The sequence below is a fragment of the Myxocyprinus asiaticus genome, chromosome 39 (genome assembly GCF_019703515.2).
Source record: "Myxocyprinus asiaticus isolate MX2 ecotype Aquarium Trade chromosome 39, UBuf_Myxa_2, whole genome shotgun sequence".
Classification (NCBI taxonomy): domain Eukaryota; kingdom Metazoa; phylum Chordata; class Actinopteri; order Cypriniformes; family Catostomidae; genus Myxocyprinus; species Myxocyprinus asiaticus.
Window position 1 is genome coordinate 24,072,837 of NC_059382.1, and position 16,664 is coordinate 24,089,500.

At 36.5% G+C, this 16,664-nt stretch overlaps 1 protein-coding gene across 1 annotated transcript; it reads right to left on the reverse strand.

Annotated features, from left to right (window-relative positions):
- Positions 1 to 212: 212 nt before the first annotated feature.
- On the reverse strand, positions 213 to 15,847 carry rps6kb1b (ribosomal protein S6 kinase b, polypeptide 1b). The gene is made up of 15 exons (XM_051679348.1): positions 15,657 to 15,847; positions 14,510 to 14,553; positions 14,278 to 14,398; positions 9,305 to 9,373; positions 9,067 to 9,214; positions 8,731 to 8,788; positions 6,790 to 6,890; positions 6,611 to 6,701; positions 4,049 to 4,139; positions 2,073 to 2,180; positions 1,867 to 1,929; positions 1,688 to 1,765; positions 1,488 to 1,595; positions 1,279 to 1,391; positions 213 to 1,047 (listed from the first exon to the last, which is right to left on the reverse strand). The coding sequence occupies exons 1-15, from the start codon at positions 15,723 to 15,725 to the stop codon at positions 801 to 803; spliced, it is 1,509 nt and encodes a 502-aa protein (XP_051535308.1). The 5' UTR covers positions 15,726 to 15,847; the 3' UTR covers positions 213 to 800.
- Between the last annotated feature and the right edge of the window lie 817 nt (positions 15,848 to 16,664).

The following is a 16,664-nucleotide window of genomic DNA, read 5'->3' on the forward strand; positions in this document are numbered from 1 at the left end:
GGGAATCATGCTTTGTTTGCCAAATAAATTTCAAACAATGGGCCATAATCAATCGGTTAAAAAAAAAAAGGCATAAGATAAAAGTGATTAATTATGATTAGTGTGCATTCATACAATATTTAATATTGTAATGCACATCACTACCACTGTTGGACACTGCACAGAGATCTTGCAAATCTCCAGTGGAACTAACTTCACACTCCAGCACATAATAAAGTTTCAAAAGTTAATGTATTGGTTTTTATTGAGGCTCGTGTATTTATCCATCATCTATACAGCACTGTGGGATACACTCATTTAAAAATGTATAAGACTTAAGTCAGGTTGCGAACCTCCACTCGATGGAATCCCCACAAAAGCATCTCACTTTTCGATCCACAATGATTTGTACAATTCATTGACAGCTGGAAAGTGATTTAGCGTCCCTTGTAAATACATCACTTGATCATCTTGCAGGCAGCATCTATTCATCTGCACATTTGCAAATAGTGTCAAGTCATTCTTTTTTTGTTGTTTATTTCATGTTCCTTTTACGGTAAAATCACGTATAAAAGTTGATAATCCAAAAAAAGGCCCAATCCATCTGATATGTAATGAAATCATCTAAGAATGCTCACTGAGGTTTTGGGACATGAGGAACTGGAGCAGTTTCTCAAACTCTGTGAAAGACTCATGCTCATCAGATGTGAAGGGCAGTATATAGTAGGAGATGGTGGTAATGCTGGGGACGTTTCTTTTCCCCTAGTGTCCATATAAAAGAAATGGAGAAAGCAAAGAAAAACTCTAAGTTGAACTAATGGTCATAGGTTCATACGTAGATGCTCTGGCCTTTTGGACATTACTGGGTAGGCCTGCTGTTTAAATTGGCCCATGTTGGAGCCAGCAGGTTGCCTGATGGGAAGAGGGGCGGTGGCCTCATTGCTGGCTGTGAAATCCATCTGATCCATGGTGGACACTTCCATAGCGAGTTCTGTGGGGGACTGGAGGGTAGAGGATTCAGGCAAAGTGGGACCTCGTGGCCAACAGTCTCCTGAGAACTTAATGGGGCTGAAACAGTGGGGAAGAAATCAAATGAGTCCACATGAATATGTCCACATGTATCAAAACTGAGTCTCCAACAACTCAACTTTACTGCATGATTTGTCAATATAGAAACCATTAATTCCCATTTAAGTGCACATATTTGAAGAAATGTAACATACATATAAGAAAGAAAAGGAATGCAATATGTTAGGTTTCAGTTATTCTGCACGAAAATAGCCCATAAAATCTGATTACCTGATAGGTGTTCTGGGGCTTCCCAAAAACCGACGAGGTGAACGAATTTTTGGCTCAAATGAGAACCTCTCCTTTATATTTTCCAATACAGATGGAGCTACATAGGTAAATCCCTGCAAAAGACCAGATAATGAAAATCGCAATACGGTAGTGTCATGTAATTAACAGAAAGAAAACAAGGACAGCAAATCATGATTTGGCAGTCTTACCAAGAAGACCTGATTTGCACTTTCACTCAGTGTGGAGTCATCAGGACTGTCAACTGGAGTCTGGCTGGTGAACTTTGAATCAAACTGGCTCACATCTTCAGCAGATTGCTGTTGAAGCAAGACATCAGGTCATGTAATTCATCTAAACTCAATTAAACCCTAAAATACCAGCACACAGCAAGAAACCAGCCAAACCTTACCAAGAAAGGCTTGAATGGTGGTTCTACTTTTCGCGCAAGAAGGTCGTCCCAATTAATGTGTCGAAAAAAGGGATGAGTCTAAGAGACACATACAAGAATTCTAATGAATGCATTTCAATTAATTGCATGATGATTGTGGTTGAATAGTAAAAGCATTGTTACACTGCATGTAAACAGACCTGTACTTCTGTTGCATCTCCAGGTCCAGCCCCAAGCCGAGATGAGGCATTTCTTTTCAGTAGCTGAAAAACACAATAAAATCTGAATGATTGTATATAACATTAATCTATTAAGAGCCATAAACAAAAGGTCATTCACTGTAATACAAGAAACTGATATACAATACTGTATAAAACTGGGATAGGGTCAAGAGATATTTGCATACCCTTTTGAGTAGGTCCCTGGCTTCTTGTGTGAGGTAGGGCGGGAGGTTCAGTTTGCATTTAAGAATTTTGTCAATGGTTTTCTTCCGGTTCTCTCCAGTAAAGGGTGGCTGGAGCAGCAAAAAAATAAAATAAAAAATAAACAAAAAAACATCCATTTAAAAAAAGAATCATCCATTTATTGGCATCAACTAGTGGTTGATTGGGTTTTTCAATGGACGATGCCAATATTGATAACTATAGAGCAAAATACTGCTATATAATGCTAATATATACAGTACATTAAATGACAACAAATGAGATGTAGGCAAAATTGCTGAACTGAACACTTATTTTACACAACATTTACTCAAACTCAAATATTGTCCACAGAAGAGGTCAATTTTGGAACTGAAACAAGGAAAAGTAACACTTTTGTTAAGTATCCAAATAGACACCATTTTTAAAATGTCACGTAAATGCTGTAGTCCAATTGAAATCGTACCAATCTAGTTTTGTGAAGACGGACTAACAGACCTAGATAATGTGATTGTAGCTCCACTTCATCCAGCATGTACACAAGTTAAGCCCAAAGTATACATCGGTTTTGACGCGAACGCTTAGCGCCTGCGTACAGTCGAACGCTCAGCCTTTCAAAGTATACTACATTTGACTGTACGTGCATACACAGACCATTGGCGCATGCGCACTAAGACTGCTATGAGATACTGGACTATTTCCCTTCAGGAGTTTAGACCCATAAAGATGTCTTTATATTCCTTCAGACTCAAGTTATACAAATGCAGGTATCTTGTGACCTCTTCATACACGTCTTGACGTGTATATCCACTGTTGTTGTTTCTACCTTTGTCTTCTGATGTTCAGTTGCAATAACATCTAGCACATCATGTGACAGCAACGGCTCAATTGCAAGTGTTACCACCTTGTGGACAGACTTATTAGTGCAAATAATTTCAAGTGCACGTGCAGTAGTTCATGACAAAATTTGCGTTATGCGTCTGACCGAAGTACACTTTGGGCTTTAATTGGACCACAATTGGCATCGGTTCTGTGCACATGCTCCAAAACAGGGGTTTTCAAACTGGGGCTCAGGCCACCCCAGGGGGCCACAAGGGAGCGGAACATTTAAAAAAATAAAAGTGTAATAAAAAAATATTACAGAATCAAACATTTTTACAGTTTTAATCTGCTTTCTTAAGACTGGTCAGAAATCATGAAATCAATCATGATTATTTTATTCTATTGACAGCCCTAGTTTTTAACTTTAAGAAATTAATAATAATAATTAAAAAAAAGAATCTGCAGACAGGTTTGTGATAAAAATCTTTCTTGAACCTTTAGCTGTCACCATTAGCTTGCTCTCACTGAGGGCTTTAAGGCCCTATTCTTAGTAAAGCTGATTTGGAATAATATTCATTGTTAAAGCGCTCTACAAAATTTGAACTTCATTGAAAATGATACTCTTAAGGTTTACAAATAAACAAGTGGAAATATGATGGTAAGGAAAAAAAACACTATGAACTTAATACAAAATAAATATTTTTGTAGTATTTTTTTTTAATACATTTATTTATTAAAAAAATATTTTTTATATTTTTGGAACAAGGTTCCCCTCACAAGGGGACCATAATATTTGGGTGTCCTAAATATCGAAAAGTTTGAAAACCTCTGCTCCAAAAAAAAATAAAAATAAAAAAAATAAAAGAGCGTTTGATGTTCTTCTTTCAAATGTTTGATTACGCATAGTGTCATGTATACTTGTATAGACAGATGACAAATATAGCCTGACTACACAAAAACTCTCTGTAGCTCGATTGAAACTGTGCATGTAAACAGACTGTCATCAGCTAATGCCAATCATCTCAAAATAGCCAAATATCTGCCGATTAATTAGCCTGACCAATATACTGCTTGATATAAAATTGTAAACTAGCACAACGCATTAGAAATTGCATGCGCAATAAAAGCTGATACTCACTGCTCCTGTTAACATGTCATACATTAAAGCTCCAAGACTCCACCAGTCAACAGCCCGATTGTGTCCGCTTCTCATGAGGATCTCTGGAGCCCTGAAACAAAGAAACGTCTCACGATACTGCAGAATCCTTTCAAATGCATGTCATGCGGGTATTAAGGCAAAAACGATTCGTCTATGTTATCGACAACCAAAAATTGTCACCAATTGTCATTGACGAATGGTTGTTTGATCTCATTTAACGTAACATGTGATCACATTAAACTCTAATGATGGCGGAGAGGAGCACTGCAGCTCGCGTCTGACTGAGGAAGAACACAGCTCACAGATGCATTTCAAACTTTCCAAACAGCTTAAGGTGATGTAGATTGGAAAATATGAGACAAAAATACAAAATAAGTAAATACAGAAGCACTCTCGATTTGGAATAAGCGGAGCTGGAGCTACCGTTCCACTTAAAGAATAGTTCACCCAAAAATGAAAATTTGCTGATAATTTACTCACCCTCAGGCCATCCAAGATGTATCTGAGTTTCTTTCTTCATCAAAACAGACTTTAAGTTTAAGACTTTTAGGATTTCATTTCAGGCCGCCTCTTCTAAACAATGCAAGTGAATGTACTCCATTCGTTCCAAAATGCATATTTAGGGTGCATCAAAATAATCCACATGACTCCAGTCGACAAATAAAGTTCTTCTGAACGCAAAGGATTGATTATTTTGAGAAACAAAATACTTATATACTTTTTAACTACAAATATTCACTTCTGTGCATCTCTGTGACGTGCGCTCATGAGAGGGATGACGTAAGCTCGTTGGTAAGGTCACGTGGAGGAGGAGTCAGGAAGCGTGTCATTGTTTACAAGAGAAACTTGTGCCGTTCACAAACCAAAACAGTCCAAAAACAATTTAAAAACAATATAAAATTAAATTCAAAATTATTTCCAAATAATAATAAAAAAAAAAGAAAAAAAAAACAATGTAAACAAAGTGCCTCCACGTGACGCGTGACCTTACCAACGAGCTTACGTCATCCCTCTCATGAGCGCAATATAAGTATTGTTTCTAAAAATAACCAATCATTTGCGCTCAGAAGAACTTTATTTGTCGACTGGAGTCGTGTGGATTATTTTGATGCACCCTAAATATGCATTTTTGACCTTCAAAAAATGGAGGACATTCACTTGCATTGTGTAGAGGAGGAGGCCTGAAATGAATTCCTAAAAGTCTTTAATCCTGTTTTAATGAAGAAAGAAACTGGATGGCCTGAGAGTGTGTAAATTATCAGCAAATTTTCATTTTTGGGTGAACTATTCCTTTAAGCAAAACTTCAATATCAGAGCGTCTTTAAATGAAACACCTCGGTGTTTCATCTTTAATGCAATTATATTTAATACGTTATAGCTTTATTATAGTTCAAATAATAAAAGTAACTACAAACTCTGACACTGGCATTTCTCTGTGTGGTCAGTGCCTCTTGTATGAGTTGCACGAACTGTCCTGATCTAAGGGGGAGAGATTGAAACTGCACCCGTCTGATATACACTCTTGTCGTGGGGACGCTCGTCCCTCGAGCGCACGCTTAATGCAGCTAGATTATAACGTGATGGCTTGCAACTTCTTGAACCATAATATATGTGTCACTGTGCATTTCTTATCATGAAGAAAACTGGCAATACACAGCTTTATTAATAAGAGAGAGATTGTTTTTTTTTAGTTAAAGATGGATTGAAGTGAACAAAAAGGTGAGAGAGGGTAGTCTTCACCCCATTATACACTGCAACAAAATATGTTTTTGATTTGGCTTGTTTTCCAATATAAATATCTCAAACTCCTTTAAAACAACGTACATTTTCTTTAGCAGCTATACTGCAGAAGAAAAAAATAGTTATCTGAGAACGTTGAATATAATATTAAAGACAAATATTTTAAAATATCTAAAAATCCTTTAAAAAAAGATGCATTCACCTGAGAAGCAGCATAGAAGATATTTAGACTGACTTTTAGAGAATAGATCTTGAATACAAGTATATTTAGTCTTTACTGCACTCGCAGAAGTATAACAAAGTGAAAAAATACACTTATAATTAAGATGCATTCTCTTAAAGCAATTCTAAATATCTTATATGTTGCTTCTCAAGTAATGTATTTTGTTTTAAGAATTTTTAGACAATTTTAAATGGAAAACAAGACAAAACACTTGATAACAATAGGATTTTTGCAGTGAATTTTTTACTGAAAGTATTTTTTCCCTTTAATTCAGTGAATGTCATTTAGAGGTATTTTTAAAAGATGATTTTGTCCTCTTTATTGTTAGTAAGCATGTTTAATACAACCTTTTAAGTCGGGGCACAAGCTGAATAGTCGGTTAATAGCTAATGATTAATCCTTGCAATAATCGCCGAATAGTCAAATAATCGTTCTAATAATCGTTAGATTAGTCGATTATCATAATAATCGTTAGTTGCAGCCCTAATGGGTATGTCAATCAATGTGACGCGTGCAAAACAGGACATTGGTCACACGACAAAGATGAGCCACCCGGGATTTCTTTTACTGTAACTCACATGTACTCAATAGTGCCGCAGAAAGTGTGAGTCACTGTGCCATCATGGATCGACTCCTTACACAGTCCAAAGTCAGTCAGTTTTACATGTCCTGCAATAGGAAAAAGACAGGACAACACTAAGTAATTGAACTAAATCAATTCTTCAGTTTGCTGGCTTTATTTTCAAAGTGGTCAAACCTTGACTATTGAGCATGATGTTCTCAGGTTTGAGGTCTCTGTAGATGATGCCTTTCTGATGCAGGTGTCCGAGAGCCATTGAGATTTCAGCCAAGTAAAAGCTGTGTGTAAAAAGCCAAATCATTCTGATTATCTTCGTTCATCTCATGCTGAATGTAAGGCTTATTGTATTGCATGTGTCGGTGTGCAGATTTGTCCTTTTGACACTTTAATAAATCACTGTATGTGATATGACCATAATTAACTACAGTGGTGGCCAAAAATATTGGCACCCTTGGTAAATATGTGCAAAGAAGGCTGTGAAAAATATTTCTTTATTGTTTATCCTTTTGATCTTTCATTCAAAATATTCACAATAATCTATCCTCTAATGGACATCAAACAATTACAAACACAACACAAGTTTTATCAAAAAATATTTTTTTTGTCAAATATATGTGTGGCACAATTATTGGCACCCTTTTATTCAATACTTTGTGCAACCTCCCTTTGCCGAGATAACAGCTCTGAGTCTTCTCCTACAATGCCTAACGAGGTTGGAGAACACATGGCAAGTGATCTTAGACCATTCCTCCATACAGAATCTCTCCAGATCCTTCAAATTCCGAGATCCACATGGTGGACTCTCCTCTTCAGTTCACCCCACAGGTTTTCTATAGGGTTCAGCTCAGGAGACTGGGATGGCCATGGCATAACCTTGATTTTGTGGTCAGTGAACCATTTTTTTGTTGATTTTGATGTTTGTTTTGGATCACTGTCTTGCTGGAAGATCCAACCAGGGCCCATTTTAAACTTTCTGGTAGAGGCCATCAGGTTTTGATTTTTTATCAGTTGGTATTTGATAGAGTCCATGATGCCATGTATCAGAAAAAGATTTCCAAGACCTTTGGCATAAAAACAGCCGCACAACGTTAAAAATCCACCACCATATTTAACCGTGGCCATGAGGTACTTTTCCATATGGCTACCCCTCTGTGTGTGCCAAACCCAACTCTGGTGTTTGCTGCCAAAAAGCTCTATTTTTGTTTTATCTGGCCATAGAACCCGGTTCCATTTGAAGTTCCAGTAGTGTCTGGCAAACTGAAGACACTTGGATTTGTTGTTGGATGAGAGCAGTGGCTTGTTTCTTGAAACCCTCCCAAACAACTTGTGGTGATGTAGGTGACATCTGGTTTTAGTTTTGGAGACTTTCTGACCCCAAGATCCAACTAATTTTTGCAATTCTCCAGCTGTGATACTTGGAGAATTTTTGGCCACTCGAATCATCCTCCTCACCATGCTTGGAGACAATATAGACACGCGTCCTCTTCCAGGTCGATTCTTAACATCTCCAGTTGATTGGATTTTTGAATTATTCCATCTGAAGGTGGAAATGGGTCTTTTCAATGCTTTAGCTATTTTCTTATAGCCATTTTCCATTTTGTGAAGCTCAACAACCTTTTGCCGCACATCATAAATTTATTCTTTGGTCTTACCCATTGTGATAGATGACTAAGGGAATTTGGCCTGTGTGTTACCTCATTTATACCCTTGTGAAACAGGAAGTCATGGCTGAACAATTTAATGTTCCTATTCACCCAGGTGTAATAAAAAATTTAACATAAATCGAAATATATTTCAGATATATTTTACTCATAAGAATTTCTAGGGGTACCAATAATTGTGCCACACATATATTTGTTTTTTGATAAAACTTGTTGTGTTTGCAACTGTTTGATATCCATTAGAGGATATATTATTGTGAATATTTTGAATGAAAGATCAAAAGGATAAACAATAAACACATTTTTCACAGCCTTCTTTGCTCATATTTACCAAAGGTGCAGATATTTTTGGCCACCACTGTATATATCTAGCTCTTAACTTAAAGGAGCTGATGCAAAACACAGCAGCAGTTTATATGATAACAATCACAGAGTTGACTAAAACATCTTCACTTACCAGGCTGTGTCCTCCATGAAAATCCCCTCTCTCTCAAGCTGCATGAAAAGTTCCCCACCTGCAAACGGAACGTTTTTACAACAAACATAATTGTTTTAAAATCAAACACAGAGAAAGATGGACTGATGATAAAGCTTTGCCACATTAGAATTCAAAACGTGAAAAGTGAAAATGTTTTGACACTTTCTATTTCATTAGTAAAAAGGACATTCAAAGGAGAAATGCCACAGAGGAATGCAAAATATCCCTTAGCAACTCCACAGCAACTGCAGAAGACTGGAAAGAATGAGAAGGTATCTATCTCTAGCAGACAAAGGTTGTTCTTGATTCACAAACCACTTAGGTATTCAAGGATGAGGTAAAGCTTGCCGCCCGTCTGAAAGGCATAGATCAGATCGACGATGAAAGGATGCTTGACTTCCTCTAAGATGTTCCGCTCTGCTTTAGTATGCGCTGTGTCCTTGGCATTACGTACAATCATTGCCTAAAAGAGGTAAAGCAAGGTGATGCTGAGCGGGCTTATTAACATTTCAAACGTAAATGTTTTTAATCAAATTTAAGGGACTTGTTTAACCTTTTTCAAGACTTTCATTGCAAATATTTTTCCTGATGCTGCACCGCTTACTTTCCGAACCTGGAAAACCTGCAAAGAAAAAAAAAACCTCAATTTTTTTTTTTTTTGCACTCTACATGAGAATTTTCTATTTCAAAGCCTTATGGAGCAATTCAGACATTTCAAACGGCTAAATAGCCCCATAATTCAGAACAGCACAGACAAGGGTAAGAGAAAACACCTGCCCTGCACCAACATAAATTACTAGATATTGTTTACAATTAGTTACACTCTAATTAACATTTACCACAGTAAATTAAACTTTTTTTTTTTTTACTATGTCAGCCACAGTTGTAATGGAAAAAATACTCATCAACATAACGGCAAGTACAATGTAGAATAAAAGTCTTGACCTTTATAAATTGTAAACCAAGTCTTGTGTATAATATTGCAATATATTTCCTGTCCTAATTATATTTGATAACAGTAAACAAAATGATCTGGTTTGGCTTTAGATGTTCCTATTTCCTATAATCAGGAAAATCATTTTTTTTTTTCTCCCCAATTTTGGAATGCCCAATTCCTACTACTTACTAGGTCCTAGTGGTGGAGCAGTTACTCACCTCAATCCGGGTGGCGGAGGACAAGTCTCAGTTGCCTCCGCTTCTGAGACCGTCAATCCGTGCATCTTATCACGTGGCTCGTTGTGCATGACACCGCGGAGAATCACAGCATGTGGAGGCTCATGCTACTCTCCACGATCCACACAAAACTTACCACACGCCCCACTGAGAGCGAGAACCACTTAATCGCAACCACAAGGAGGTTACCCCATGTGACTACCCTCCCTAGCAACTGGGCCAATTTGGTTGCTTAGGAGACCTGGCACACCCTGGAATTCGAACTTGCGACTCCAGGGGTGGTAGTCAGCGTCAATACTCGCTGAGCTACCCAGGCCCCCAATAAAAGTTATTCTTAAATCAATAAGAGTCTGAAAAAAGGAAAACAATATCTGTTATGGAGTAGAAAACAAACATTTTCACTATAGAAGCACAGTCCCAAATCAGTAAAGTGGTTTATTCATGAACATTATAACTAGCCCTTTAGAAATAAGGTGTTAAGTTGTTAGATTTTCCACAAAACCTTGAAGTACAAAAAAACCTGATGCAACTACATATCTTAAATATTCATTAAATTGCAATTATGTTTATAAAAAAAAGAACAACAGCATTACGTATGTGGATGACCACGTATGTCAGCCACCACGAAGACCATTTTTGACCCAGGAAAAACCTGTCTCAGAAGCAGTTTATTGTTCAACCAAAATCCCAATAATATCCAGAAAAGAAAAAAAAAATTATTTGGTGCATTACGTGGCATTTTCAACTATAAACAAGCTTGCTTTGTATGTGTGTGTATACTGTAATATATAGATTTCATTAGATGAGGTTTAATGAGGAATAAGGTTTATTATTATTCACAAAGTATGAAGTTGTATACACATACAATATAGGGTTGCCACGCTGTACAGTGTTACTGGTTTTACTCGGTACAATGGACAACACCGGTGTGAAATTTTATACCGGGTAAAAGGGAGAAACATTATAAATGGAACTTCCAATATCAATTAAATAGCCTAACGAATTGAATTGCCTTAAATAAAGAATAGTTGCCTAATGAAGAGTTTGTGACTCATGATAAATGAACCTAAATAACACATTGAAAGCCAGATGTTCTTTACCAACTTATCAAATTACACAGGCAGTAAGTACGCGCACTGACAGAAGACGTTCAATCGCAGGTAGCGAATACTGTATAATGTGCATGGTGGGTAACTGTAAGATGTCTTGGATTCGAAACGACACAAGAAATGCTGTTAGACACAGACATGTGCTTGAAGAAACACACTATTATATTTTTAAGAACAGATGAGAGAAAAGTATCTATGTGCATGTGTGTCGCGCTGTTTGTTCAGAGGCGTGCAGTCTCGTGAAACACGCATATGTAAAGTGTTCTCACTCGTTCTTTGTTTCAGTCTTCTCAATTTTTTTTTTTTTTTTTACAAGAATAGTATCGTCTATGAGAATGCTGCAAATGACCTCAGACCATCTCAGCTCAGGAGGTGCTTTGAGTTTAGTTCGCTTTATTTCCATAGAGCAGTTCATTGTCGCAACTCTGCACAGTCACTTTATATTGCATAACCTATGCTTTACATCTGTGATTAAATAATAACATAATACAAAAACACATTCACCTCGAAACATGATTTATATTTCAGTGATTATTATCATCATTATAATTATTATGTTTACATTTTTTAGATCTTAATATGTATTAGTAATTTTCCGCCTGTACACGGATACTTGCCTGCCTGTAAATGGAAAGGTGGTTATGATTTTAATTTTTTTTTAATTTTTTTCTGACCACTTCACTAATTTAATTGCTTTTTTGTTTTGTTTGAAGTGCAATTTGAATTTAGAAAATGTCTTTGGTTTAAGTTTTTCATTTTTTAAATAAATGAATTTAATTTTCAATGCAAAATGACTAAAGCAAGAATATTCACCAATCCCTCAGCCGGGGGGTTGAAAAATGTAATTGGATATTGTGTATTGTGGATATTATATTTTTAATATAAATATTGTGAACATATTTCTTGCATATTGCCCAGCCCTAGGAGGGAACAAAACAAATTTATTCACACACATTTAAAGTCATTACCCTTCCGAAGCAGCTAAACTGGGTCCTGGGATGAAAGGTAATAAAACACCAACATTAAACCCGCAACAACCCACAATAAGTGATTTATTTGCCCAAACAATGAAATACCCGACCGGTAGCTCATGATGGAGAGAATGCACGGATGAAGTAGGTTCGTTGCCAAAGAGATGTTGCCCTTCACAACTGTTGAAAAACCATCTTTCAAAATTGCACTTCATTTTTTTCAGTTTCATTTGAATTTTTAGTTAAAATAAATAAAAAATAAAGTTCAATGTTTGAAACCAAGCTGCCTTGCGTTACTGTGTAGGCTATTGCTTAACGAAAATTACCCCATAGTAACACATAGTGTCCAACCAGCGGTAATAACGGTGTTAGTCGGTTTGAACGTGAACACCGCACTGGTGTGAAAATGATGATATCGTGGCAAGTCTAATACAATGTACTGCTGACAAGGCATGTTTCCATATAGTCACATTTTTCTTTGCATGTCCTCTCTTCAATTTAGAACACTTGGCTATCTAACCAAAATAACAAAATATGTACTGAAGTGAGGATAAAAATATGGGTGAATATCGTCAATGATGAAAGATCCAGCAAATCCTTACCAGGTGTCAGTGATTGTTTTTATTTCACTTCTAGACACCACTGTTTTATTGTAAAACCAAGCAGTTCTAACAGTAAACTTATTCAGTGTCGGCCACAAAGGAACATGGAGGAATACAAAAAATATCGGCCACTATCAGCACTGATTAATCGATCTACCTCTAAATTAGGGATGCACTGATCCGATACCTGGACCGGTATCGGCTCCAATACTGACATTTTAAAATGGATCGGGTATCGGTCCGATGAGCCCGATCCAAATCCGATACTGTGTGTTATGTTTGTTACTGTCAAGCTCAAAACATGACATAAAAGAACCATAAAAACACCAGTTCATATGACTCGTGCATTTTATTCAAAGCCACTTGAAGACGTGCGATAGCTCTGTGAATCACAAAAGGCTGTGTTTAATAAGTAAATATACAGTATGCGCAGCTCCAGCACATCAGTGAATGGCGCTGCTCTGTTTACACACACTCGCGCCTATTTTTAGCTTTCACAGCTGTGCGCAATATTTGAGCGCTACTCATGAACAACATCTCAGATGTAGATGCTCAATAGTTCGGTTCACTTATAATATGTATTTAGAACGGCAACGGAGGTGCATTTTACCAGAATTTGAATAAGAAGCGAATTAAACTACTGTGAACTTGCTTACAAACAGACACATACAGGACTTCCTGGAGAGTTTAGAATGTCAAAATAAAAGCGTGAGGGTTTAAAAGTTAAAGGTGCACCACTGAGATATATTACTATAATAATATATTATTATCATATGTTTACAAATTATAATAATATTTAAGTTGAATGGGTTCCAAAAAATAACTGTGTGAATGAAAAGTGAGCTGATATCTTACAACTAAATTGAACAAAAGAGAGATCTGAATCCTTTAAAGTCCAGATACAAGTTGAAAAAACTTTGCAAAAAATAAATACATTTAAAAAAATAAAACAGCTTTTCTATTGATGACTTGTACTGGAATTACTGTTAATTTTGCTGCTATATTATCCAGTATACTAGTTAATAATAAAGTGTTTCTTAATAAGCTATACATTTATATTGAAATAATGTGTAGTTAGAGGTTTGTGTTTCTTTACAAATTAAAGAGCACTCCCAATTAGTTCCACACAATAATGTAAAGATATTCTAAACTGATCATGCAAAAAAACATCAACACTGGTATCGGATCGGGATCGGCCAATACTGAGATTTCCGATATCGGAGTGGGAAGAGAAAAAGTGTTATCAGTGCATCCTTACTCTAGATTGATGTTATTGACCTAGCTGCTTTACTGAAATTCAGCACTATTTACAGACCTTTGTAATCAATTGAATGTAGAGTAAATAATGACTAAATTATGGTCTGTTCTTCACACAAAGGGATTGTGTGCCTTATAATCACATTATTTTTAATACATTTGGGTGCTTTATTAAGCATTAAAGTGAGTCACTATGTACTGCTGTTGAACTGAATTCATTCAGAACATGAATTAAATTATTTCCATTCATGTTCTGCACAAGAAAGCCAGTCAAGTGGGCTTGGAACACCACAAAGGTGAGTAAATATTGCCAGAATTTTCATTTTTGGGTGAACTACTCCTTTTATTTGACTACTGTTCCATATACCTAATACTAGTAAATACAAAATCAACAACAGTAACATTAAAACGTACCTTTCCATAACCTCCTTTCCCCAAAACACGGAGCAGCTCAAAGCACTCTGGCCGGATGTTCTCAGTGCCCTGGTTTACATTGTCCTCCGATATTTCAATCTTCTCGCAGTCGTCCATGTTGCTAGAAGAACAAACCATAAATCACCACATGACAGTTATACTAAACCATCTGTAACATCAGTACTGTCAAAATGTCACAGTTAAAGTCTTTAAAACCACTACATATACTTACAATTCAAAGCCACTGCACTGATCCATGAGGTCATTGATCTGAGCCTGCAGAACAGAAATGTTAAATGCACGATCAATCAGAGCTCAATTCACTGCACAATGTAGAACAAGGTATGTTGGGTGCAGAGGCGTAGATTCCAGGGGGGATGGGGGAAGGTACCCCCCAATATTTATATCATGATCAATGGAAACATGTAAATCCTTAACACTGTAACCCCCCCCACCCCCATGTTCAAGCCAAATCTACGCCCTTGGTTGGGTGCAGAGATGATCAGTGCAGCGCAAGGAGATAACGTTACGAGGAAACAGTTGGCAGCAGTTCTAGCCTTAACTTGAAAATGTAAGGGGTCGGATTTCGAAATACTATTCCCAGAGATCCCATAATATGACATGGACCATCTATGGAATTGCAAACGTCTAATTGACTGATCCTCACAGAAGTAACATGGCTCATTGACCAGCTTTAGATAAAGTATGAGATGAAAGCCTATGAGTAAAATGTTAAAAAAAAAAAAAAAAGCATTTTAGATGTTAAGCAAGTAAAACAGCAGTTCCAGCAGAAATTGACCAATGCATTTTGCATGGTTACACACAACCCTTCTGCAGTTTCAAAATTAACTGGTACAGATATAACAGGTTTCGGGCAATAACATTCGCCCTATGTCTGTCACAATCACGTCAGTCCATAGAAACACTGCAACAGTGTAAATACTGTACAGTAGAAATACTGTACAGTGGAAACCACGCATATTTAAAAACAGTTTCAGATATAAAGCAAGTAAAACTGAGCAGTTACAAATTAGAAATCACCCAAGGAATGTTGCATTACAATGTCTAATAAACCGACCAGAAACATACATCAAGCCCTTTAAACTGTCATTACTGTACTGCACTGTCAAGTAGCAAGCTTAAACACCTATTCCGTCTACAATTGGTAAATACAAAACAGACTGCAGGCAATAAAGTCCACTATCTATATCATATATGTTGACTAATGCAGCAGCACAATCATGTCAGTCCATTAAAACGCATTGTAAAGCAGTGATGTTAGCCTGTTAGCATAACATTATGCAGCCTGACGCTGATAAATCGGGCCTGCACTCTGTTAAGGGTGGAACATCGTTTACTTGAAACCGTCCTTCCGTTACCTCCTCCAGCTCATCATCGGAGACAGTTTCCTCTGGCTGGTCCAGATCGATGTCGAAAACGCCAGCCATCGTTGGTTTCGCCGTCTTGGGTCGCTTCAAACCGCGTGAGGAGCTCGCGCTTCCCGCCTCATGGACATGAACGCACCGTCGCCATGACCAGCATGCGCGCAACACACTGACCCCCCCGCGCGGAGGAATGCGGGAACATGCTGACGCTGTACAGTTATTCTGTTAAAAATTAATTAATTGAAATGTAAATAATTTGTGTTAATGCAAAACATTTTGTTGATGAATAAATACGTTTTAAAAACAAACATTTTGCTGTATTTAAAATTTGACAGACACACATGTGGATAAATCACTCGAATTCAGTCTATTTTTTTTCACTCAAAAAAATTATAATTTTAAGATTTACGCATTTTTATTTCATACCAAAATTCCAGCAAACTGAATTGAGTAATCTTTAACAAAATAAAAGAAAATACATAATTCTTTTAGTTTATGAAATTAATTTTGTTCAAAATTACACAATTCAGTTTGATGGAATTTGTTTATACAATTGAAATCTTTAAAAATGGCCTACACTATATATATATATATATATATATATATATATATATATATATATATATATATATATATATATATATATATATGTATGTGTGTGTGTGTGTGTGTGTGTGTGTGTGTGTGTGTGTGTGTACCTGACAAGTTAAACCTTTTAAAATAGTGTTACAAATTGCTTTACAGAAGACGTGTGTACAAATACATCAACATACATGCAAAGAGAAGGAAATACAATAAAATAAAATATACAGAGTATGAATAATAGCCTAATACAAAAATAATAAGGAAATCAAAGAGAAAAACATACAAGGAGAGATCGAAGACAATTAAACTGACTGAGGAAGGGAACCTGTCGAGTGTGCATTGAGATACAACACATGTTTTACTTAACTAAACTGTTGATATCAAAACTGTATCAAAACTTAACTTATTATATTCCGG

What these genes read in the sequence shown, in the direction of transcription:
- rps6kb1b (XM_051679348.1), bottom strand. Translation starts at nt 15,725, where the DNA reads ATGGCTGGCGTTTTCGACATCGATCTGGACCAGCCAGAGGAAACTGTC. An exon ending in GGAAAGGAGGTTATGGAAAG is followed by an intron (nt 9,374 to 14,277) that starts GTACGTTTTAAT and finishes TTTTCTTTGCAG; the next exon opens with GTTTTCCAGGTTCGGAAAGT. An exon ending in CATCCTTGAATACCTAAGTG is followed by an intron (nt 8,789 to 9,066) that starts GTTTGTGAATCA and finishes TTCCGTTTGCAG; the next exon opens with GTGGGGAACTTTTCATGCAG.